Here is a 22,761-nt window from a genome sequence, read left to right as displayed (position 1 = left end):
CAGCTTTTGCATTATCAAATAAGTTGATGTAATACTCTAAATCCTTTGTTATCATTTCAGCAATGTTCACAGCATCTTCACCAAGAGGTAATTGTATCTTAAGAGACCACTTTCTTTCTTTCTTTTTTTTTTTTTTTTGACAGGCAGAGTGGACAGTGAGAGAGAGAGACAGAGAGAAAGGTCTTCCTTTGCCGTTGGTTCACCCTCCAATGGCCGCCGCGGCCGGCGCGCTGCAGCCGGCGCACCGCGCTGATCCGATGGCAGGAGCCAGGAGCCAGGTGCTTTTCCTGGTCTCCCATGGGGTGCAGGGCCCAAGCACCTGGGCCATCCTCCACTGCACTCCCTGGCCACAGCAGAGAGTTGGCCTGGAAGAGGGGCAACCGGGACAGAATCCGGCGCCCCAACCGGGACTAGAACCTGGTGTGCCGGCGCCGCTAGGCGGAGGATTAGCCTAGTGAGCCGCGGCGCTGGCCCAAGAGACCACTTTCTAAGGCTGGCATTGTGGCGCAATGTGTTAAGCTACCATGCATAATATGTTAAGCTGCCATGCATCCCATATGAGCATACATTCAAGTCCTGACTGATCCATTTATAATCCAGCTCCCTGTTAATGTGCCTGTGAAAGCAGTGGAGGATGACCCAAAATGGGAGACCAAGATGGAATTCCAGCCTTCTGCCTTTGGCCTTGCCCAGCCTGGCTATTGCGGCCATTTGAGGTGGGAACAAATGAATGGAAGAACGAGTCTCTCTCTCTCTCTCTCTCTCTCTCTCTCTCTCTCCCCCCATCTGTCTCTCCATCTCCATCTCTGTGTAACTCTGCTTTTGAAATAAGTAGATATTTTGTTTAAAAAGAAACATTTTCTCATCTGTAAGAAGCAACTCCTTATCCATTAAATTTTTATCATGAGAGTGCAGCAATTCTGTCACATCTTCAGTCCCCTAATAACAATTCTCTTGCTATTATCTTCCAGCTACTTCTTCCACTGAAGTCTTGAAACTCTGAAAGCCATCCATGAAGGCTGGGTTCAACTTCTTCAATAGTCTTGTTAATGCTTATAAATTGAATTTCTCATTAGGAATCATAAATGCTTCAATGGTATCTAGAATAGTAAATGCTTCATATATGTTTTTCAGTTTACTTTGTCCATATCTGTTTGTTGGAGGAACTGCTATCTATGGCAACTATAACCTTCCAAAATCATTCCTTAAATAATATAACTTAGTTATCAAAATTGTTCCTTAACGCATGAGCTGCAGAAATTACATTGTTAGCAGGCATGTACAGAACTTTAATCCTGTGCATCTCCATCAGAGTGCTTGGATGCTATGTGCATTACCAATGGCAATAATGTTTTGAAAAGATTTTTCTATTCTGTATAATAGGTCTCAATTGTGGGATTAAAATATTCAGTAAGCCATGTTATAAATTCTTTAGGGATTTAGGATTTTTCAGAATGATAAACAAGGATTGGTTTCAACTTAAAGCCTGCACCCTCAGAATCCTGTGCTAAGAGATGAAGGACCTGGTCTGGTCCTCTGAGTTCTATGTGAGCTGCTACTGGTGACAAGCCCCAAGAATCAGAGGGGCATCTCCCTAGATCCTTCAGGGTAGAAACGCATGCCTCTAGGACTAGTAACCAGCAATCCCGCAGCTACAGAATGCATAGGGGCCTGTTCTCTACCCTGTGGAGCATGTTGGCTCTGGCTCTGGAAACTTCTCATGTTGGCAAGACTATCTTCCATTCCCCAAGACAGAAGGAGTATAGCAGTGGCTATGCTGCAGCAGCTCAGGTCTGAGTCTTTGGATGAAAGGTAATGTGTGTTGCTTTCCTGGAACAAAGCAGTTGCCCAAGCAGCATTCAGTTTCCTGGCTGGAATTTAATGCCACTGATAGTTGAGGGATTCTGTCGCTAGGCTGGTCTGTCTGCAGCAAGGATGGGGGCACAGAGTTTGCACTTCACCTTTCCTGGCATGATGAGGTTCCCCAACCCTGGGAGTCAGAGGAGGATCTATGCTGTGCTTTGTGCTACTCTCTGTTCCAGCTTTCTAAGTCTCTGTGCTGCTGAGAGTTTCTGTAACTCACACTTTCCTTAAATTTTCCCTCGGTCAATCTCCTGGAAAGGCAGTTTTTCCTCTGTTTTATTTCTTCTCTGATGCAGAGATCAATCTAATACATTTATTATTTTCATTTTAGTTGAAAGGAGGAAAGAAAGAGAATCTTCCAGTTGCCATTTCACACCCAAATATCTGTGGGTTGGGCCAGGCTGAAGTCAAGGGCCCAGAATTCCATCTGGGCCTCCCATGTTGGGGTTGGGACCCAAGTACTTGAGCCATTATTTGCTGCCTCAAAAAACTGCTCTAGCAAGAAACTGGAATTGGGAGTACAATTTGGAGGCAAAAAAAAAAAAAAGGATTCTGATTTAGGATAAGAAATACTATAAAGTAATTTAACCCCTGCACCAAACCAACATTTGAGTGCATCCATGGGTAAAGGAATAGTGGGGCATGAAGGGGCAGCCCTATAATCCAGACCCATGCTTTGGGCAGAAGTCCCCCCGGCACAGACACAGAGGAGAAGAGAAGGAACCTGCCCTGTGGGAACCACGAGTGAAGACCCTGGAAGTGCTCTGGGGGCAGCACATCTGAAGCTGGGCTGGAACTGAGCTGTGTAGAATGAAACTGGGGCGGCAGGAAGGTTCCCACAACACAGTGGAGTCTAGGGGATGGGAACAGTGCAGGGGAGGCGAGGGGAGCAGGATGCTGGATTGCACAGGCAGCATTTGGAGATAGAGCAAACTGTAAGAAAGTATCCAGGGGACAAAGAAGCCTGGGTCTCCAAGCCACTAAGGCACTTGGTGTAGGTACAGAACAGCTGGATCCTTCTTGGATCCTTGTACCTTTCTACTGTCCTCCCCCAAACGGGGAGGGGAGGGGAGGGCACACCAGAACTAAATAGAATTTCCTATTTATCGCTGAACAGAGGCTGGTGTGCCTCAAGGAAGAGAGCAGGCAGGTTTCTTTGCTTTTTCTTTGTCTCATCCTAGTCCCTAGGCCATTAGTCCCAGTTGCCATGGGAACAGAAACTGAGTGGCTGATGCATTCATTGGACTGTGGGAGAAAAGCAGACTGGGTCCTTGAAATGAAGGCTCCTGGGGGATGAGATTGTAGCCAAGCACTCACAGCGAAAGAATGCACAACCTCTGCAGATGTATTGATCCCTGGATTAATCTCGCTCCTTCTCCCTCTCTCTCACTCGCTCTCTCTCGCTCGCTCTCGCTCTCTCTGACATGCTTCACCTGAGCAGAGATGGTAGCATCACACTGGCTGCCCATGGTGTTCTAACAGGCATAGTTTTGTGTGTGTGTGTGTGTGTGTGTGTGTGAGATTGTGTGTGTGTGTGCGTGTGTGACTGTGAAGAGCCTTGGGAGTCAGGAAGAATCTTGGCGTTAGAGGACCCAGGAGGAGCAGTGCCCTTCATCCAGCTTGCTTGTGGGAAGCCCCTGGCAGAGAAAGGGAGGGAGGGACGCAGCCTGGGCTGGCAGGTGGAGCCTGTAGCTAGACAAGGGCCCCTCTTTGGAGAGAAGGCTCTGAGGTGGGGGATGAAGCAGGGCAGATGGCCACATGCACCCCTCATTCTTGGTTTTCCCAATCCACCCCCCCTATACCCCGCAAGCCAGCCCTCAGGGGCAGCACCAGGCCCTACTTGGAATGAGAAGGCCCTTGGACCAGAGGCAGGGGAGGGCCCCAGAGACCTGGCAGATCCCATCCCCCATGCTCTGCCCCTACTGGCCGGTCTCCCCTGTCCGCTGCTCTCAGTCCTTGCTCCCTGATTACACTGCCTGGCTTCGACCCTCTCCAACTGGAGAGAGGGAGAACCTCAGACCTTACGCCTTCTCTTTGCTCTCGGATCCCCTGCCCTTGCGCCTCCCCTCCCACCTCACCCCACCTCCGGCATCAGCCTCACCTGCGCTCTGCCCAGGTCCGCACTCCATCCGGCCTCACCGTGCAGCTTGCCCAGGCCCCTCACTGCCTCCTTCCTTTCTCCTTCCGGCTCCACTGCCTCCTCCTCTCCTGCTCCTGGCTCCTGGCCCCTGAGCTTTGTCTTCCTCTCACCCTGCCTCCTTTGCTGGGGCAGCACACCATGGGATCACTGACAGATGCAACTGCCGCATCGCATGTAACCGACAGCAGGTGTAGCGTGTGGGGTAAAGGACGCCCGGTTAGGCAGTGAAGGGCTCCGTGGGCAACCTCACTGCCCTTGGCCGCTTTCCCATCCTGCACGCCCAAGGCCTCTTCTCCCAGCTCCCTTCCCTCTCACTACAGGGGCGCCTGTCTTCCTCTGGCCTTTCCAGCCCCATAGCACTGGCAAGGCCCAGCACCATCAGCTGGGAACTTGGGCTCCAAGCAAATGCCCGGCCCCTGCCATCGGACTCAGCACCAGGCCAAGGGGGAGCCAGGAGCAGTTTCAGCTTCTTGATGACTCTGTCCCGCCCAGGCCTTCCCCAGGGGCACCCTTGTTCATGGGCGTCAGCCACCCATTCGCGCCCTCAGCCTCACTTCTGCCCTCTCCTCCTTCCCCCCATTTGCTGTACGGATTCTTCCTGGAGGATTAAGTCCATAAAGACAAAAGGACAGGTGAGGAGAGGGCACCGACATAATGTTAGAAGGTGGGAAGGAGGTGGATGAAGCATGGCCGACTTGGTTGGTATTAGAGAGCTTGCAATTAAACCAGCAGTGGGGAGGCCCAAGAGCAGCCTTCTTTCTCCAAGGTGCTCTTGCCAACCGCTGGACGTGTCTGACAGGTTGCCATTGAAAGGACTGCTGCAGGTTGAGGGTACTGGTGGGGCAGGGAATTCCACAGGTGTGTTAAGACTCATTGCCACACCGGATCCCGTCTCCACTCCCCAAAGCCGGGCAATCGCTCTCCCCCAACGCTGGGGTGTGAGCACAGATTTTCTCACTGGCACAGGCTGACCAGTCCATGTAAGGGCTTTGCAGCTACAGGCTCTGTTGAAGGCCCCAATCCAAGCAAACATAGGGACATCCGTTGATGTCTAGAGAAATCTTCAATCGCTAGCTTCGTCTGCAGTTTGGTGTCTGGAATGCAGCAGACATATGCAACAGATTCTTCCTTGGCTAATCTGACCTCAAGACCCGAGACCGAACACTGCTTGTGGAGCAGTTGGGGAAGATGCGGCCTGCGTCACCTGTGTCCCATATCACTGCACCTGTTCTGGTCTGGTCTGCTGTGCTTCTGATCCAGCTTCCTGATATGCACCTAGGAAAGAAGCAGAGGATGCTCCAAGTGCTTGGGTGCCTGCCACCCACATGGGAGGCCCGGATGAAGTTCCAGGTTCCTGGCTTCAGCTTGGCCCAGCCGTGGCCATTGTGGCCATTAGGACATAGGACCAGCAGATAGAATCAATCTCTCTCTCTCTCTCTCTCTCTCTCTCTCTCGTTCAGCCTTTCAAATAAATATATAAATCTTGCAAATGCAAAAGACAAGACACAGTGGAATCAGCTGGCAAAAGTCCATTCAAGATTTCTCTCTGAGTCCAAAATAATTCCTGTTTTCACTATGATTTCTTTCCCTCACAGCCAGGGGTCGCCTGTAGGATAGTTCCCCATTTACAAACATATGAGGGGTTTTCTAGAGATCTCTGTAATTCAGTTCTAGATGTGTGGCCTTGTGTGCAGAGAATACACAGGTCACCAAAGATTCACTTGCGTGTGTGCACCCTCCTGGGATTCTAGCCCTGGTAATACCCTTATGCAACCTTTGTGGACTACAATACAACAAGGGAAGTGACAGAACGTGAATGAACTGCTTAGTGAGCCGTCACATTGTAGACGTCTACACGCTCGGGTTAGGAGATGGTGTGCCACCGACCCCCTTACAGCACACTGGGGCCCTGATCAGGCACTCGTGTGTGCTGCCACAGCACATCCCACCAGGTTAGGACTTGAGCAGTGTAGCTTTGCCTCCCTGAGCCCTCTGTGTGTGTAACACAATGCCTCCTCACACAGGGTTCTTCCAATGCAGCTTTGATTCAGGACTGGGTGTTCCCTTTGCTACTATTCGGGTCGGTGCAGGGTATAACCAGCTCATGGTTTCGGTAGCGAGTGGTTTGTCCCCGACAAGAACACACCACAGCTTCTGGCTGTGCTGATGTACGGGCTCAACTTCTCCTGGGCGGTTCAGGGTTTCCCGGTGCTGGAGAAGGCCAGGCAGCCCCATGGGGCGTGTGCACACGTGTGTCTCTGGGGAACGCACATGCGCATTGAAGACGGACTTGCTGAAGCGCGTCTGTGATTTTACTTCGCCCAGGGCCCTGGAAGTGGTGACAGTGGCCATGCACACTCAGGGGAAGGCTTTCAGAGTTGCAGTGAAGTGCCATGGTTTATACAGGCTTTCAGCAGATACGCTCACGGGATTGAGACAGCCCCCTTAAGAAGGCCCGGGGGAGAGGGTGGCGGACATACGGGGGACATGAAATTTGATCCCTTTATATAGGTGTGTATGTATAAATATGTGTGTGCTTGTATATGTGTGTGTGTGTGTGTGTGTATTTGTATATACCACAGTTCCTGTTCACTCCTAGTTCGCTAAGATGCTTCATCGTAAGTGGATGTTCATTTTCTAAAAATCAGCATTTTTCTGCTTCTATAAGGAGCATCATATATTTTCCCCCTTGACACATTGCCTCTGTGGAATACAAAAAATTCCCACCATGGAGCCACTCTAGAATGCTCTTGACTCCTTTCTGTTGTACTTTTGTTTTTAGAAGAGAGTTGGATGTGTGTGGCTGATGCTTTGGTCAAGACGTTTCCCTCTGTGCTCTCTGACAGACAGTCCTGTGCTTTCCACCTGCGACCTTTCTGGGCATCATCTGTGTCCGCGGGTTGTTCTGCTGTCGGTGCTGCTGCGGCTCTTTCCCTCAGATTCCACACCTCTTCTCCTTGCAAGAACATTCGCTGTGTAGATTGTTTCTGTCTTATCATGCCGTGCCGAGTTCCAGCCTGCACCTGACGCCCAAATCTCCAAGCTGCTCAGCATAAAGGTGCTGGTCATTCTGATGGATGAGGTCCTTACTGTTTCCATTGGGGTGCTTTCCTGCTTTCCCACTTTTCCTCCGGGCCAACCCACGGCATGTGTGGAAGGCGTTCTCTTTACGAAGAGCCGACTTTTGGCTGCGTCATCCTGCCTTTGACTACTCGGTAGTTGTTCTCTGCTTCCCTTCATCTGCTCTCTCTAGGTTTAAGATGAAGTCTCTCTCCTAAACATGTGAGGGAGAGACGTGGATTGTTCATTTTCTATCTCTTGAAGATGTGATACAGCCCATTCAGGTTTTCCCTATTATACAATTCACAGTCTATTTCACTCTTAGAGTGATGCGTTGTTTAATGGGATATTTCTTAACATAAAGGCGTATTGGAAACTACTTTTCTTTCATTTTCTTGCCTAACTGCCCTGTCTAGAGCTTCCAGCAGGATGTTGAGAACACGTGGTAGATGCAGGTCTCCTTGCTTTGCTCCTGATCACAGAGGAAAAGCTTTCACAGTTACCCATGGAGTGGTGTCCACATGTGACTTTCTTTTTTTTTTTTTTTTTTTTTTTTTGGACAGGCAGAGTTAGAGAGTGAGAGAGAGAGAGAGAGAGAGAGAGACAGAGAGAAAGGTCTTCCCTTTTCCATTGGTTCACCCCCAAGTGGCCACTATGGCCGGCGCGTTGCGGCCGGCGCGATGCACCGATATGAAGCCTGGAGCCAGGTGCTTCTCCTGGTCTCCCATGTGGGTGCAGGGCCCAAGGACCGGGGCCATCCTCCACTGCACGCCCTGGCCACAGCAGAGAGCTGGCCTGGAAGAGGAGCAATCGGGACAGAATCCGGTGCCCCGACCGGGACTAGAACCCGGGGTGCCGGCGCCCCAGGCGGAGGATTAGCCTAGTGAGCCGCGGCGCCGGCCACTTGTGATTTTCAAGAATGCCTCTTAATATGTTGAAGTAGTTTCCTTCTGCTCCTGCTTGGCTAAGTTTGTTTTCTTTCAATCTTGAAAGGTGTTGCATTTTTTCTTTCGGATCCCTGCACTGCATGCATTGGGATGATCAAGAGCTTTCTGCCCTTGCTTTCTGTGAAACCTTCTTACACGAATGGACCGCATAAGGCCCTAGGCTTTTGACTGTAATGTTGAACTCGGAGTGCTGCCGTTTGGGTGAGTGGTTTTTCATCGGCAGTCTTTCAGTAGATTGCTCTGTTGTTTTCTTTCCTCGTGGTCTGACGTTGGATCCAGGTGATGCTGGCCTCGTCACACGAGTGGCAAGGATTCCCTCCGCTTCACCTTGGGAAGAGGTTGCTGCCGATGGCTGCTCATTGCTGTTTAAATGTTTTGTGGACTTTGCCAGTGCGGCCAGCTAGTCTTGGGCTTTGCACGGTTGGCAGGACTGTGGTTGTGGCTTCGGTCTCCCTCCTCACGAAGGGTCCCTGTGGATGCTTTATTGCTTCTCGACTCACTCCCTCTCCTTTGTATCTGTTTCTCGAATCTGACCGTTTCTGCCAGGCAGTGCGATTTGTTGCTACGAATGGTTCATCGTTTCTCTCAGAACGGCTTTCCATGCGCCACACCCGTTGAGCTGTCCACTCTTTCATGTGACTTCAGTCGCTGGGGCCCTTCATCCCTTTTCTTAGCTGATGTACTGAAGGGTCTCTCCTGCCGTCGGCCGTTTCTGAACATGCAGCTCATCTCATGGATTTCCTCTGAGCTCTCTCTGCGCTCTGTTGTGCTTCATTCTGCTCTAGTGTTTGTAACTCCCTTCCTTCTGCCAACACCAGGTCAGGGCTGCTCTTCCTTTTCTAGTTCCTGTAACGTGTTGAGGGTTTGGATTCGAGATCTCTTCTCTTCCAGGCAAGCAATGACTGCCGTAACTCCATCCCTAATACCGCGGTGCCGCTTTCCTTCCGCCCCTAAGTTGTGGCAGGCTGTGTCTCTGTTTCTGCTTGTTTCTCAAGCTGTCTTGTCACATCCCTTTGGGTTTGTTCTTTGACCCATTGCTTGCTTATTTAAGAGGCTGTTGTTTCATTTGCCCACAGTTGTGAACTTTCCCATTTCCCTTCTGGTGTTGGTGTCTAGTGTCCTTCCACTGTGCCCAGAAAAGATAGCGGGCACAGTCTCAAAGTTCTGACACTTGGTAAGAACCTGAGTGTCAAACAAAGCCCACAATGTGAAAGTTCCGGAAATCAACGCAGGACAATCTTGGTGCCATTGCTCAAGGCAAATGGTATCAGCTCCGAAAGACTGACATCAGATAGACCAGAGAGAGACCAGATAATGTGGACCAAGTTCCATCAGATGGAGAAACCCTGCTCTTCACCACGAACAAACGCACAGGCAGACCATGGACGACTGTGAGAACAGTTGTAGTGGGTACACCTGACAAAGGAAACGTGTGTAATCTACAGGAAGAATGCTACTTGCCAGTTACTACCGAGGTAATCCTGCCATTCATGAGGGGACAGTGCACATAGAGAGAAGGTACACAGGGCCAAGGGAAGGCGGGGATGGATGAAGCTCATTAGCAGAGGCGGTGGCGTGGCTGGGTCCCAGACCTCAGGCGCTTCTCTGAGTCTGCTCCTCACATGCACATCGTGGACATACGGAACCCAGGGGCAGCAGTGAGGAAGCAGGGAGACTGTGCGCCAAGAGCCCTCGCCCAGGGTCGAGGACAATGAGGACCAAGTGGGGGAGGAGCAGGATGGAGGCCCAACCTGGTGTCCCAGGAGGCTGGGCTGGGGGGCAGGCTGGAAAGCTCAGGATGATCCTCAGGGGTGGGGAAGCAGCCAGCGGTGCTGTTCAGGGTCAGTGAAGGGAGGTGGGGCCCTGAGCCTGCATCCTGACCAGGGAGCCTCCTGGGGTCTGGTCCCTGTGCAGCCACTTCCTGCTGTGTGACTTCAGGAGGGGGTCTGCAGTCTCCTGATCCATGGGACGGGCGGCCCAGGACTGCCTCCCTCAGGGCTGCAGGCAAAGGGGGACATCGGCCCAGACAAGAAATTGTTCACGAAGGGTCAGGGGAGCCTCAGGTGTGACCGTCGTGTCCTGGAAGCAAGTGAGATGACTGCTGTGTCCTCCAACAAGTGCTGAGGAGTTGAGAGGGCGAGGGCCTGGCCTGGCCTGGGAGAAGGCTGTGGGCTCGGTCAAGAGCCACGCACACGTCCCACGGACCCTGGGGCTCCCAAGGGTCCCAGGAAACCCTTTTTGACAGGAACTGTGGATCCTGGTTATTCCTTTGGAAATCTCTCTCTCTCTCTCTCTCTCTCTCTCTCTCTCTCTCTCTCTCTGTGTGTGTGTGTGTGTGTGTGTGTGTGTATACCCGCTTTCCTGTCAGCCCTGAGTGAGGAGGCGCCTGCCTCCCTGTGGCCACGCCTGACCCTCCTATGGCCCGCCCCCCCCCCCCGTCGCTGCCCTTCCTCAGAGCCCCCTTGCTCCTGCTCTGCCCTCCCCCACTGCGGCTCTCAGTGCTCCCTCCTGCAGACAAGAGGGGGAGGGTCTTCCGCGAGACCCTCAGTAAGCCTGGAGGCCTGTGGAGGGGGTGCCTGCCCAGCACCCTGAGTGCTGCTTCCTCCTCTTTTGTAGATGAATCCGTGATGTCAAGTGCCCTCTGCACAGTGCTCAATCTCACACCTGTGGCTGATAATGAGGCCCCCCACTACTGAATCTGGGCAAGGCACGGGCACACCGGGTGCACAGAGTCCCAGGGGTTCCTGCCTGCTGTGTGTGCAGTTCCCACAGCAGGGCTGTGGTCCCCAGCATCCCTTGTCTCTCCCACAGCCCAAGCCTCAGGGGTGCTCCCTGCCTCCCTTCCTTTCTTCCTCTCGCTCCTGCTGTCCACCCACAGATCCAACAATTGAGCTGCAGAACCATCCAGAACCCGTGTCAGGGACCGGGCAGCCATCACAGGTGGCTGCTCTGTGCAGTCTCACGCTCACGGGGGCTCCACAAGTCAGATCGGCTTTGCTGAGAAGGCCGAGGAAACCGGAATCCCTTCTGAGCTGGGGCCCTGTGCACGCCTTGTCGCCTGGGCCTCTCAGTGAGTACAGCCCAGGGAGGGGCAGCAGCTGGGTCTGGCTGGGGTGGGAGTCTTTTGTGGAGAGGGAGGCAGACACACTTACAGGACCATCCCCTTCTCCTCTGTGTCTCTGTGACCCTGAGCAGTGACCACTGTGGTGCAATTCCCTGGACCCGGCCCTCCCTGCTTCCAAGTCCTCCGCAGGAGTCCAGGCTGCCTGGGCGTGCAGCGTTTCCACATGCACACTGTGAGACCCCACCGCGTTCCCTGCCTTTAACACAGCAGGACCTGGCCTTCAGGTCACTGGGGAGCCATGGTTGTGGGAAAGAAGTGCTCCCGAGCCCACGGGGGAGGCAGTGGCTGTGCAGGAAGTGTGTGTGCTTTCAGCGCCCTGACTCCTCCTCTTCCCGCGGAAGGGTGGGCCTCTTGGGGGAGCGCGGCCTCACCATGCTGAGGACCCCGTCCCGGGGCACTGCTGTGGGCCAGAGGAGCACAGGTTCTGGAACACCAGGTGCAGGAGGCGGCTCCTGGTGAGGGCCTGCGCACCGGGTCTGCCCCTGCCGTGGGCAGGGCTGCCGCCCTCAGTCCTCAGCTCCCTCTGTCCTGCACACACACTGCTGGCATCCGAGTGGGGACCTCTCAGACCCTGTGGTCTCCCCCTGCAGCTGGCGCTCGCACCGCCACGCCTGCCTGCACCCAAGCCCGATGCTCAGGCCTTTTTGCAGGTGGGTCGCTGATCACACAGAGCCCTGAGGCGCTGCCTGGCTGGCTGGGTGTTCACTCGCCAGCCCCCTAAAGCGGCTCGCCCCCGGGGCAAAGGAGGACGCGACCCTGTTCGTTCTGCAAATTTAATGTAACACTGATACCAAAAACATGAAAGCACAAGAGAAAGCACACGAGAAAGCAGGAGCAGCGAGGAGAGCTTCGTCTTGCAGGCCACGTCCGACCCCCAGGGAAAGCCACCGCCGGGAGGGCTGTGTTAAGAAGGAATCCGAGGCGGCACTCCGGCTTGGTGAGGAAGATGGCTCAGGCCATCAACGGTGTCTGTCAACGCAGGGAACAAGGGCGCGATCGCTGAGCCCGCCGCGGGAAACCACGCGGGACGTCGGCAACCCCACCTGCACCTCTCCCCATGCTCACCGCCGGGCCAGCGGCCCCCACCCTGCGCCTCCCTCCAAGGTCTCCCAGCTCCTGCACAGCCTGCTTGCTCTCCCGACAAATCTTACTGGATCCAGGAGAAGAAGCTGGCGCCAACCCGGGCGGCATTTCTGGTCCGGATGGTGGAGCTGGTGCTGGGGCCATCTAGGACGCTGGTGCTGGCCCCGCCGTTGCTGCCGCTGCTGACGCCAGCTCGCCACGTGGCCCTCCTGTTGGCACGGTTGCTGTTCAGGATGTACTGGTGGTAGCGGGCCCAGAAGGCAAAGGGGATCCGGGCCCAGGCGTCGCCAAAGTCCCCGTCCTCATCCCAGGTCAGGAGCTCGGCCTGGATGTCGTCCCAGCTCCAGCGGCCGACCAGAGCCTCGTCGCCGATGTTCATCTGGGCCCTCAGCTGTGCCCGCGCGTGCTCCTCGGCCATGTCCACGTCCATCGTCTTGAAGGCATCGTCCACGGCCTCCAGGAAGCGAGCCTTCCATTCCCGGGGGTCTCGGTTCTGGTTCTGAGGCACAAAACAGAGGCCACGGTAACAGGGGCGCCGCCGCCCGCCACACGCCCTCCAGGGTGCAGCGAGTGACCCCCGAAAACCAGCACAGGGCAGAAGGCCGCCTTCGGGCTCCTGCTGTGTGGCCCGGCTGGGGACTTCCCTGCCCCCTCATCCTCCCGGCTGCAGCGAGCTCCGTGGAGGTACTTGTACCCTTTCTCGGCCTCGGCTTCCTCCCCAGAAACTTGGCGGAGGCCGGGAACGAGAAAGGAGGCAGGCTCAGCCCTTGTTTTCTCGGGAGGTGGTACCCGCCAGGGGGGCTCCCGTACCTGCGCGATGAATCTCAGCACCCGCATCTTGCTGGTCTCGTGGCGGGCGCGCAGGCCCCACAGGAACTCATACTCCGGGGGGCTGCTGTTGGGGATCTTCTTGTACTCCAGGTACCTGAGGGTGATGCCAACACGAGCTCGGCTTCTGGTCCAGCGGCCTTGTGGCTGAAGTGATGAGCTCCCAGGCCCCCCTTCCACCCATACACTGCAGCTCAGCTCCTCCTGCTGCAGCCCCAGCCCCTGGCTCCCTCCCTAACTCCCTGCCTGGACCCTGGCCTCCAGAGCCTTCTGACACCAGCACTGCCCTGGGGCACACGAGAGCGCCGCAGGCACAGGCGCAGGCACAGGCGCGGTCACGAACTCCTAGGGAGGCCACAGGTTCGCTGCCCCTCCTCGCCATGACCCGATTCCTGTTGGCTGCCTTTCGGCAGGTGAGCCACCTGCACGCCCACTGCTCTGAGCCCAGCCCTACCCCACCAGGGTTTTCTGTGCAGACAGACCGAACCCTGGGAAGGCCCCAGGTGCAAACCTACCCGAGAGGAAGAAATAGCCAGGAGCAGCGTCCCCAGGTACACTGGAAATTCCTGTCACTGTGTGTATGTGTGTGCGCGCGCGCGTGCGTGTTTGTGGCCCTGGTGTGTTGTGCACGTGCGTGCCCCAGTGAGTGCCTCCCTGCCCACTCCCACAGTGTCCAAGGGCCATGAGGAGGGTGAGCCCTGGCCTGAAAATCAGCAGAGTGGGTTTAGGCCTCCCCAGCCTGGGCTGGCTCAGGCTACCTGGCTCAGTGCCCCTCTCCTGTGCGAGCCCTTGGGGCAGGTGCACAGGGAGAGGGCGGTGCTGTGGCAGCCCTTGCCGCATCTCAGTCCACGTCTGCTCCTGTCCCCCAGACTGGCCCAGAGCTCTACTGCCCACGGGAACTCTCCACCACAGGCCCCCGACACGGGCAGCCAGAGGCCCCACCCCTCTCGTGTAGTGTAGTGTCACCTGTGGGCTCAGCCGACACTTACTTCTGCTTCACGAAGTCATCGGTGATGAGCTTCCTCAGATCGCCCAGGAACGGGTGCCTCACCCTGAGGGCAAGCAAAGGAGCCCATGAGGGGCGATGGCGGCAGTGCCCACACGTGGGCCACAGCACTCCCTGGCGGGAGCAGGAGCCTTGCAGCCCACAGGGCAGTGTCACGGGGGCGCGGCCCCACAGCAGGGGCCAGTGGCTGCCTATCAGGGTACCCTAAGAGCGTGCTGCCCGAGAGCCCCGACTCGGTCTCTGACGTCTCTGCTGGAGACGGCACAGACACGGGGCTGATCAGCCGGGAGCTGTCACCACGCGCTCTGCTGAGGACCCCTGTCCCCTACCTCGTGCAGGGAGCCCCCTCCCCTGCACCAGACCACCAGGTATTGCAATCCCAGGATCTCTTCTGGAGGAATTCAGCACAGGGGGGCAGGAGCCGAGAGGCCAATCGTACCCGGGGCGCAGTCCCATCTTGCGGAGCGCCTCCCAGAGAACAGCTGTGAGGGGAGACGAGGAAAAGGCTTTGGCGTGCCAGGAGGGCACCGAGGGCCAGCCTCCCGGCGGCAGGGCCGCCCACTCACCCTCGCTGGCGCGGTTGCCGTTCATGAAGATGACGCCCAGGATCACCAAGAGCAGACTCAGCCTGGGGGTGTCCTTGGTCCTGAGGGCAAAGACACAGGGATCCTGTCCGCAGGCCACACGCCCCCGGGATCGCAAGCCGGCTCCCGAGCTGTCCTGGTTCCAGCAGACTCTCCCCGGCTGTTCTCAGGGCCCACCACCTCAGCTCCCACGGGACACACCTGCACCTGAGACTGGAGCAGGACCACTCACCCCCTGGGCTCTGCGGAGGACGCGCAGAGGAAGGAACAGACGCACGGCAGAGGGCACTGCGCAGAAACACCTGCAAGCCTCGCCTGTCCTCCCTAGAGCTGGGACCGTTCTCAGCAACAAGAGCCCCTTCCAGGAGGCTCCGCTCGGCCAGGGCCAGAGTGGGGGAGGAAGACTCCCGCCCCTTTCCTCTAAGCTCCCAGGGCCGGTACAGGGCGTGTGCCCACTCCCGCCACTCCGTACCCCAACACAGCACCCCAGGAGGCTGTTGCTCTTGGACCCAGCAGTCACCGGGCACCAAGGACTGTGCGTGAGGGCTAGGCTGCGGACCTGAACCTGGGTCCCATGTCTCCCAGGGGACACGGGCAGGCGGGGAGGGGCCCCCTTGTCTCTCTCTTACTTTCCCAGGAGGCGAGCTGAAGAGTCCCGCGTGCATATGAGGATGTACAGGTGCTCCTCCTTGTCGATTTCCTTCAAGTGGATCCCAAACTTCTACGAGGGGAAGGCAGCAGGGCGTGACATGGAAGCCCCAGGCCAGGCACCCTGTAGGCAGCCAGCTCAGGCCCAGGTAGGGCTTTTCCTTGGCAAGGGGCAGCACTGGGCAGGTGGGGTCGGGGGAAGAGAGGACAGGCAGGGCCTGCCCCGGGGGAGCCCCCACCCCTCACGAGGCAGGGAGACACTGGGAGAGCAGCAGGGAGAGGTGCCCGGGCAGGGGGCACGTGTTTTCCTGCCATGCAAGGCAATCCGGCAGGAGCAGAGGCCACAGGTCCCTCCAGTAGTCGCATCACTACAACGGGCCCGGCAGTGTGGCAGGCCGAGCCAGCCAGCGCTCTGAAGTCCCGGAGCTGCTCCCAGGCCCGACCCACCTTCTCCAGAGTGTAGGTGGCTCGCTCGATGATCTCGGGGAAGTGCTCGTCATATTCTCGGATGACGTCCTTCATCATGTCTGCAGCAGGGCAGAGTTGGAGAGAGCAGCCGGGCTCAGCAGGCGCCCGGGCTGCTCCCCCACAGGCAACTCTGCCGAGGGCAGTGCAGGGAGGACCCCCGTGCAAGGCAGCCCCAGCCCAGGCCTGCCAGCGGGGGGAGGGCACTCGAGTGAGGGGTGGCCAGCATCGGGGCTGGCCCAGGGCACAGGCTGCCTACCTGAGCGCTTGATGGGGATCTTCTTGTAGTCCTTGATCATCAGGTATTTCACCAACTTGTTTGCCTAAAGAAGGAAGAGCCCGAGGTGAGGCCGAGGCAGGGTGTCCCCAGGGAACTGGCCCCGGGCGCAGCAGAGGAGGGGATACAGGGATGGGTGCGCAGACTCCTTACCCTCTCCTGAAGAAGGGTCACGTTGCGCGGGGGCAAGCACAGGACGTGCCTGGACGGGATCTGAGACGTGGCGGCCATCGGGGGCCGAGGGGCCACCTGAGCCCGCGCCGGCAGGGGCGGCTGTGACGCTCTCCAGGTCTGTGGGACCGCCACAGGCTCTCTCTCCTCCTCGCTGCTCTCATGTTCCTCGTCCAGGTGCTTGGACTGCATCATTGCACAGAGGAGAGACGCAGGGCTGCCAGGCTGCCCGTTCCCGAGCGCCTGGCCCACGCCCCACCCTCAGCGGGCAGCAGCCACAAGAGTAGCGCAGCAAGCGGCCCCTGACATGTGTTGAGCTGTGCGCTCTCTGAATGCCAGGCCCTGGGCTGGCCTCTTCTCCCACCAGTCCTGAGCGCAGGAAGTGGGGCCCATCAGAACCTGCTCAGCAGACTGGGGTTGGGGAAGCAGGGACCTGAGGCCTGGGGGCCCCTGGAGGGAAGGCGCAGGGGGAGGGGCGGGGAGGAGAGGAGGCGAGGAGAGGAGGGGCGAGAGGAAGAGAGGCAGGGAGCACCAGCACCTGCAGCAAAAGCAGAGGGCCCAGAGCACAGGGAATGGGGTGTGGGGAGGGCAGACCTCACCTTCTTTGTCCTCTTGCCTCCCATCCTGGCCCAAGGATCAGCGCTGTGCTGAGCGCTGGCAGCTGCACCCTCAGGCTCAGGGGCGCTTGTGGCCGTCTTGGCCTTGGCCGCAGCTGCTGCCACAACGTTCTGAGGCTCCACCCAGCGAGTCTTGGCCAGAGCCTTCCCAGACTTGGTCATCTTGGGCCGGGTGGCTTCCACCTCCCCGGCAGATGCAGCCTGGGGCCCCCCGGACGTATCGCTGGGGCCCTCTGTGGCCGCTTCCTGGGCCGGGGCCGGCCTCTTGGGGCGTGGGAAGGCCATGCCGCTGACACCTGCGGGCTGAGTGAAATCAAAGACGTCATTCTGACCCAGGAAGGCGGTCGGGGCCCGGGTGGCATCCGTCTCGGCGGCACTGGGGGCCTGTGAGGATGTGCGGGCCGCACTGGGGCCCTCGGCAGCAGCCTCCTGGGCCTGGGAGGCAGCGGGCGACGGTGCGGAGGAGGCGGCCGGAGCCCCAGGGGCAGCCATCGTGCTGGGGCCCGACATCGGCGGGGAGATCTGCGGAGAAGCAGGAGGTGTTTCCGGGGCGGCCCCCGGGGCCCTGGCGTCCGGCACGGGCTGGCTCACACGTCCCGAGGCCTGCGGTGTGGGCTGCCGGTGGTTCCCCATCACCTGGTTGAAGGACCTGCGGGCGGCAGCGGCAGCAGCCCGAGCGGCTCGGTTGGAGGCGGCAGAGCGGGCTACGTTGGCAGCACGGGCGGCCGTCTCATTGGCCAGTGTGTCCGGGTCCAGCTGCAAAGCCTCCACCAGGGTCTGGGCCAGCACAGGGTTTTCCAGTTCCCAGGGCTCGTTCTGCAAGGCCAGAGAGAAGGGGAAGGGAGGCACGTAGCCTGGCACACTTGCACCCAGGCCTCGCTGTGCCCGCCAGCCTCCTCCCAGAAGCCAGTGCCGACCACCCCCAGGACCTTCCCAGCCCCCTTCCTCTGAGCGCCCGCGGGAAGGTGGCAGGGAGCTGGCCTTGGCCACTGGGAGGGTGGGGGAGGCTGGCCTTGGCCATCGGGCCCTCCCCTTCAGCCAGCCCTCCTTCCCGGGGACAAGCAGGTGTCCAGGCCCGGGCGCCTCACCGATAAGATGCGAAGGCCCGACCCCAGGCTGCCGAAGGCTCTGAGCAGGTGGATGTCAAAGCTGGTGAGGGCGCCATAGCCGCCAAAAGCACCAAATTCTTCGTAGTCGTTTCCTTCCACCATCTCTTCCTCCCTGCCCGCCTCGCCTCTGCCTTCCTCCATGTCTTCAACAGCGTAGCTCCCCGACTGCACGCTGTAGCTTCCCTCGGCCATGCTGCGAGTGCCAGGGGGAGCAGAGTGAGGGCACAGCGTTGGAGGACAGGGAGGTGAGGCAGCTGTGCGGGCAGGGGCTGGGCTCAGGCAGGAGTAGATCTCCCAGGAGGCCAGGGAGGGCGGGCGATCCTCGGGTTAGTGGGCAGTACTGCATGGAGGTGGGTGTGTGCTGGGCCCACGAGGTCAGGGACAGGGACCTCGCCCAGAAGCTAAGGACGTCGTCGGAGGGGACTTGAGGACCCTGAAAGCCGCGTGCAGGAGTCCCGCTGCCCCCGCCCCCTCCCCCTCCCAGGGGCTAGATTTGCAAGGGGCTCTCCATAGGGCTGGGTCCCCAGAGTCACCAAGGGGACTCGCCAAGACAGGGGGTGGGGGTGGGGGTGGGTGGGAGTTGGTGGTGGTGGTGGGGGACAAAGGACTAGAGTGGGAAGGCTGGGGCAGGGGGCCAGGTAGGGGCGGGGGTGGGGGGGCAGGGCAGATGCGGACGCGCACACAGGCGGGGGCAGCGGGAGGCTCCGGGAAACTGGATCCCGGGGGACCCTCTGGCTGGGTCACAGCGCGGGGCTCAGCGGACTCCGGTCTCGGTCCGGCCCGCGCTGGAGCGCCAGGGGGTGCAAGGGGTGGGCGCCTGACACCCAGGTGCGGCTGGAACTGGATGGAGCGCGACGGCTCTGGACTCCCAGCACTGGCTCTCCAGGAAGGGGCAGGCGGTCAGCCGGGCTGGAGTAATCTAGGCGCGCCGGGGTGGGGGTGGGGCCCCCGGGCTCCGAGTGCTCGAGCTGCTGACCGGGTCGCAGCGCGGGCTTCGGCGGGGGCCAAGCTCGCACCGCGGCGCCCGGCTCTGACGGAGACGGCCGCGGGGGCGGGGGCGTCGGCGTGGACCTCGGGGCTAACGGGTTCTGCGTCCTCGGGCTCGGACTCCGCTCCGAACGGAGGGCGCGCGGGGAGGGCGCCGCGTGTCAGCCTCCACTCGCCCCGGCCCGCTGCGCCCTGGGGCTGGATCCCTACCTTCCCTGGGGCTCCAATGGCGTCCGTCCTCAGCACCAGGAACCCCGCAGCCGCGCCCTCGCCTACTGCTGCCAGCACAGCAGCTCGGACCACCCCGCCCCTTTTCTCCGCGCACCCCCCGCGGCTCGGCAGGCTGCGCATGCGCCGACCCCTCCAGCCCGCCCGCTTTCCCAACAAAAGCCCTTTCCTCCAGCTCCCCAGTGCGCATGCGGTCCCGCAGGTGGGTGGGCGGGTGTGCGTGTCGGGGCGCGGGTGGGTGGGGGGTTTCTTCTTCCCGCGCGATTCTTCCCGGCCCTGACGCTGCCGCCGCTGGCGCGCAAGCTCCCTCCCTGCGCCGCAGCTCCACCTCCCCATCACCTAGTGTCCATCTCCCTGCCTTGCCCCGTGTCCGCTCAGTCCTCCTGCCCGCACACTCACGCTGCCCGAGGCGAGTCTGCGATGCCCTGTGCCCCACTCCCCAGCGCGTCCCCGTGGACCGCGCTAGAGACGGCTCCCGCAGGGTCTCTACCTGAAACACGTGGGAACCCTCAGCCCACCGAGTCAGGGAATTTCAATGGCCAGAGGGTGGCAGTCGCCATTCTGTTCCCCTCCGCTGTCCTCTGTCCCTCCACGGTCCATCTCTGTCCCCTCCGCTGACCTCCTCTGTCCGCCTCTTCTGTCCCCTCCAATGTCCGCCCTGTTTCCCTCCACTGTCCTCCTTTGTCTTCTCCACTGTCCTCCTCCGTGCCCTCCACTGCCCTCTGTCCCCTCCACGGTCCATCTCCGTCCCCTCTGCTGCCATCCTCCATCCCCTCCACTGTCCTGCTCTGTTCCCGCCAATGTCCTCTGTTCCTGTCCAGTGTCCACCTCTGTTTCCCTCGGCTTACCTCCTCTGTCCCCTCCACTGTCCTCCACTGTCCACCCCCACTGACCTCCTTTGTCCCCTCCACTATCTTCTGTTGTCCCTTCTACTGACCATCTCTGACCCCACCACTGTCCTCCACTGTCCACCCCCACTGACCTCCTCTGTCGCCTCTGCTGTCCGTCTCCATCCCCTACGCTGTCCCCTGTCCCCTCCACTGTCCACATCTGTCCTCCACTATCCACCTCTGTCCCCTCCACTGTCTCTTCTGTTGTCCCTTCCACTGACCTCCTCTGTCCCCTCCACTGACCTCCTTTGTTCCTACCCACTGTCCATCTTTGTCCCCTCCACTGTCCATCTCTGTCCACTTCCTTGTCCTTCTCTGTCCCCTCCACTGTCCATGTCTGTCCCCTGCTCTGTCCGTCTCTGTCCCCGCCACTGTCCTCCTCTGTCCCCGCCACTGTTTATCTCTGTTCCTCTCCACTGTCCATCTCTGTCCACTCCACTGTCCATCTCTGTCCCCTCCACTTCCCTTCTCGCTTCCTCCCCACTGTGCACCTTTGTGTTCTCCTCCCTGTTCCGGCTCTTTACCCGCAGTCAGGCTTGCGACACCTGCTTCCCCAGCTACCCTGCATGCAGCTTTCAATGTCACCCCGGCACCTGCAGCTCCCCTTCCTTTCACAGCAGCCCTGGGGGACGCATGACTGCATCCCCGTTTGACAGACCAAGAAGCTGAGGTGCAGACACCTTGCACGAACCACACAAGGCCACAACAGAAAGTGCACATGTTGCACCTGGGGCTCGTGTTCTCCCAGTGGTGCCTGGAGATGACGCACCCTCCCCTGCTCCGTCCGACTGAGTGTTCTCCCTGACTGCAACATCTGTCACAAACAAGCAAGGTGTGTCTTCTCCGAGGCCCACGCTCCTGTTCTGTGGTCAGGAAGACACACCTGTGGTCAGCCCCACCACCAGTATGTACTATGGGGGTGTATGCAGGTTTGGGCATTGCTCCTCGGGGTGCACTCTCTGCTCCCAAGGTCAGGCCTTTTGCCCAAGACTGACACCATCACCCTGCTCTCAAGGCCTTCCAGGTGCCTCCTGGAGTGGCCGGGACAATCAGGCGTGTGTGTGTGTGTGTGTGTGTGTGTGAGCACGGCAGGCTCTGGCTCAGGCATCTGGTTCGTGGTGTCGCCAGTGTTCAATGTTTGCCCTGCTTCCTTCCAGGGCTGGAGCCTGGGGCAGCTGTGTTCCTCTGGAAGCAGGCAGGGCTGGCTTCAGAATTCCAGCCGTGGAGTGCCCTGTCTGTCCCTGGCTGTGTGAGCCCACTCAGTCGCTCGACTTCTCTGAGCTGGATCCTCAGTGTGCAGCCTGGAGAGCACATCAAGTGGGTCCTCCCCAACAGCACATATGAGGTGCTGCTTCTGGGGTGGCAGCCCGCGCCGTAAAAGACAGAACACGCTGTGGCCTCATCTCAAATGGAACCTGGACATTTCGGCACATCCGTTACAGGTTCTTACCTATTGTCTTCTCTCAGCCTTGCCCGGGTGAATGGCGGGACCCAAGGTTTCACTCTCAGAGGCCAATGTCAACCATACTGGGCTCCGTGGCTTTCCTCGGCTGTTGCGTGTCAATCTCCCCGTCAGCTGCCTGCATCTCTCGGCCCTTTGCCTGTAACAGGTGCTCTGTGGGGGAAGTGCAGACCCTGTCAAAGAAGCCTTGAAAACTAGGGTTTTGTGAGTAACCGCCGGCTCTGCAACCGCAGGCAGCACTGCACTTCTGAGCACGGAGTGCAGGCGTGCAACTGCTTAGGTGACAGCTCTTGTCGCATGTCGGAGGGGCTCCTCGCAGTCAGCCTGTGTGAGGTCACTGGGTGTCCTCAACCCCCCCCCCCCCGCCCTCACTCATCCCCATCTCTCTTGCTGCTCTGCCGTCTTCACAAGCCCAGTAAGTGCCACCGTTAGCCACACAAAGACTCACAGCGGAAAGCTGGATTCATAGACCTCCATTCCCCCTTTCTCATGTACTCGGACAACCACTCGAACTCTCCCGAGCTGCCTCTCTCGCCTGCAGGAGTCCTGGCAAATTCTCATCGCATTGGCCTCTCCGCATCCTCCACGCTGTGTCCGTCACCCTGGTTGCCCTTCAGACTCCGTGTGCACTCTCCCTGTGCTGCTGCCCGTGAGCTCTAGGCAGGCAAGACCTTGGGGCCAGGGCACTGGGCAGTCAGGGCTCACCTGCTCAGGTTGCCTGCGGTCCCGGATGGTAGGTGGAGCCATGACAGAATGCATTCTGTGGTTTTGTTTTATTTATAGGTGTTTAGGTGGGATGGTACCTGTGGTTCCTCTTCATCTACAGTTTGCGCAAGGAAAAGTTCCCAAAGTGACCCGTGGGCAGACCTTGATATGCTGTAGGTGCATCCACCTGAAAAAAGAACAAAACCCGCAAAACTCTACTGGGTGCACGTTAAGCCATCCCAGCTGGTAGCCCTAGTATGCATTAGAGTTCTTCAAACTTTTCACTGAAATCCATGCTTTTAAGATCGATGCATGGCACCACGCTTGCGTCTAAGAAGTTTCCACATCGCTGTGCATGGAAAGCGCATGGTGTGTGATCCTGCCATTCTCCAGAGGGCAGAAATGCAGTGTCCCCATCTGTGGTCATATGCATGGCTAAGGGTTCTAAGCAACACATTTGTTTTTATAAGTCTTCCGTTTTCTGTGGAGTGTGTCTGGGATGGTCCAAGGGTAAGGTGGGAGATGCGGGAGACCCAGCTAGGAGGCTTCGTGTCGTACAGGTTGGAA

The 22,761-nt window shown here is 58.5% G+C and overlaps 1 protein-coding gene across 1 annotated transcript; it reads right to left on the bottom strand.

Annotated features, from left to right (window-relative positions):
- Positions 1-11,893: 11,893 nt before the first annotated feature.
- On the bottom strand, positions 11,894-19,259 carry LOC100356150 (melanoma-associated antigen D4). Its single transcript, XM_008248508.4, has 13 exons — positions 19,120-19,259; positions 17,902-18,115; positions 16,796-17,629; positions 16,179-16,382; positions 16,008-16,071; positions 15,731-15,810; positions 15,265-15,356; positions 14,618-14,697; positions 14,491-14,533; positions 14,035-14,097; positions 13,028-13,142; positions 12,286-12,716; positions 11,894-12,103 (listed from the first exon to the last, which is right to left on the bottom strand). The coding sequence occupies exons 2-13, from the start codon at positions 18,112-18,114 to the stop codon at positions 12,094-12,096; spliced, it is 2,229 nt and encodes a 742-aa protein (XP_008246730.1). The 5' UTR covers position 18,115; positions 19,120-19,259; the 3' UTR covers positions 11,894-12,093.
- Positions 19,260-22,761: the final 3,502 nt, after the last annotated feature.

This window comes from Oryctolagus cuniculus, chromosome X, assembly GCF_964237555.1.
Source record: "Oryctolagus cuniculus chromosome X, mOryCun1.1, whole genome shotgun sequence".
Taxonomy (NCBI): Eukaryota; Metazoa; Chordata; class Mammalia; order Lagomorpha; family Leporidae; genus Oryctolagus; species Oryctolagus cuniculus.
The sequence above is the reverse complement of the archived record's forward strand: the minus strand, read 5'-3'. Positions and strand labels throughout refer to the sequence as shown.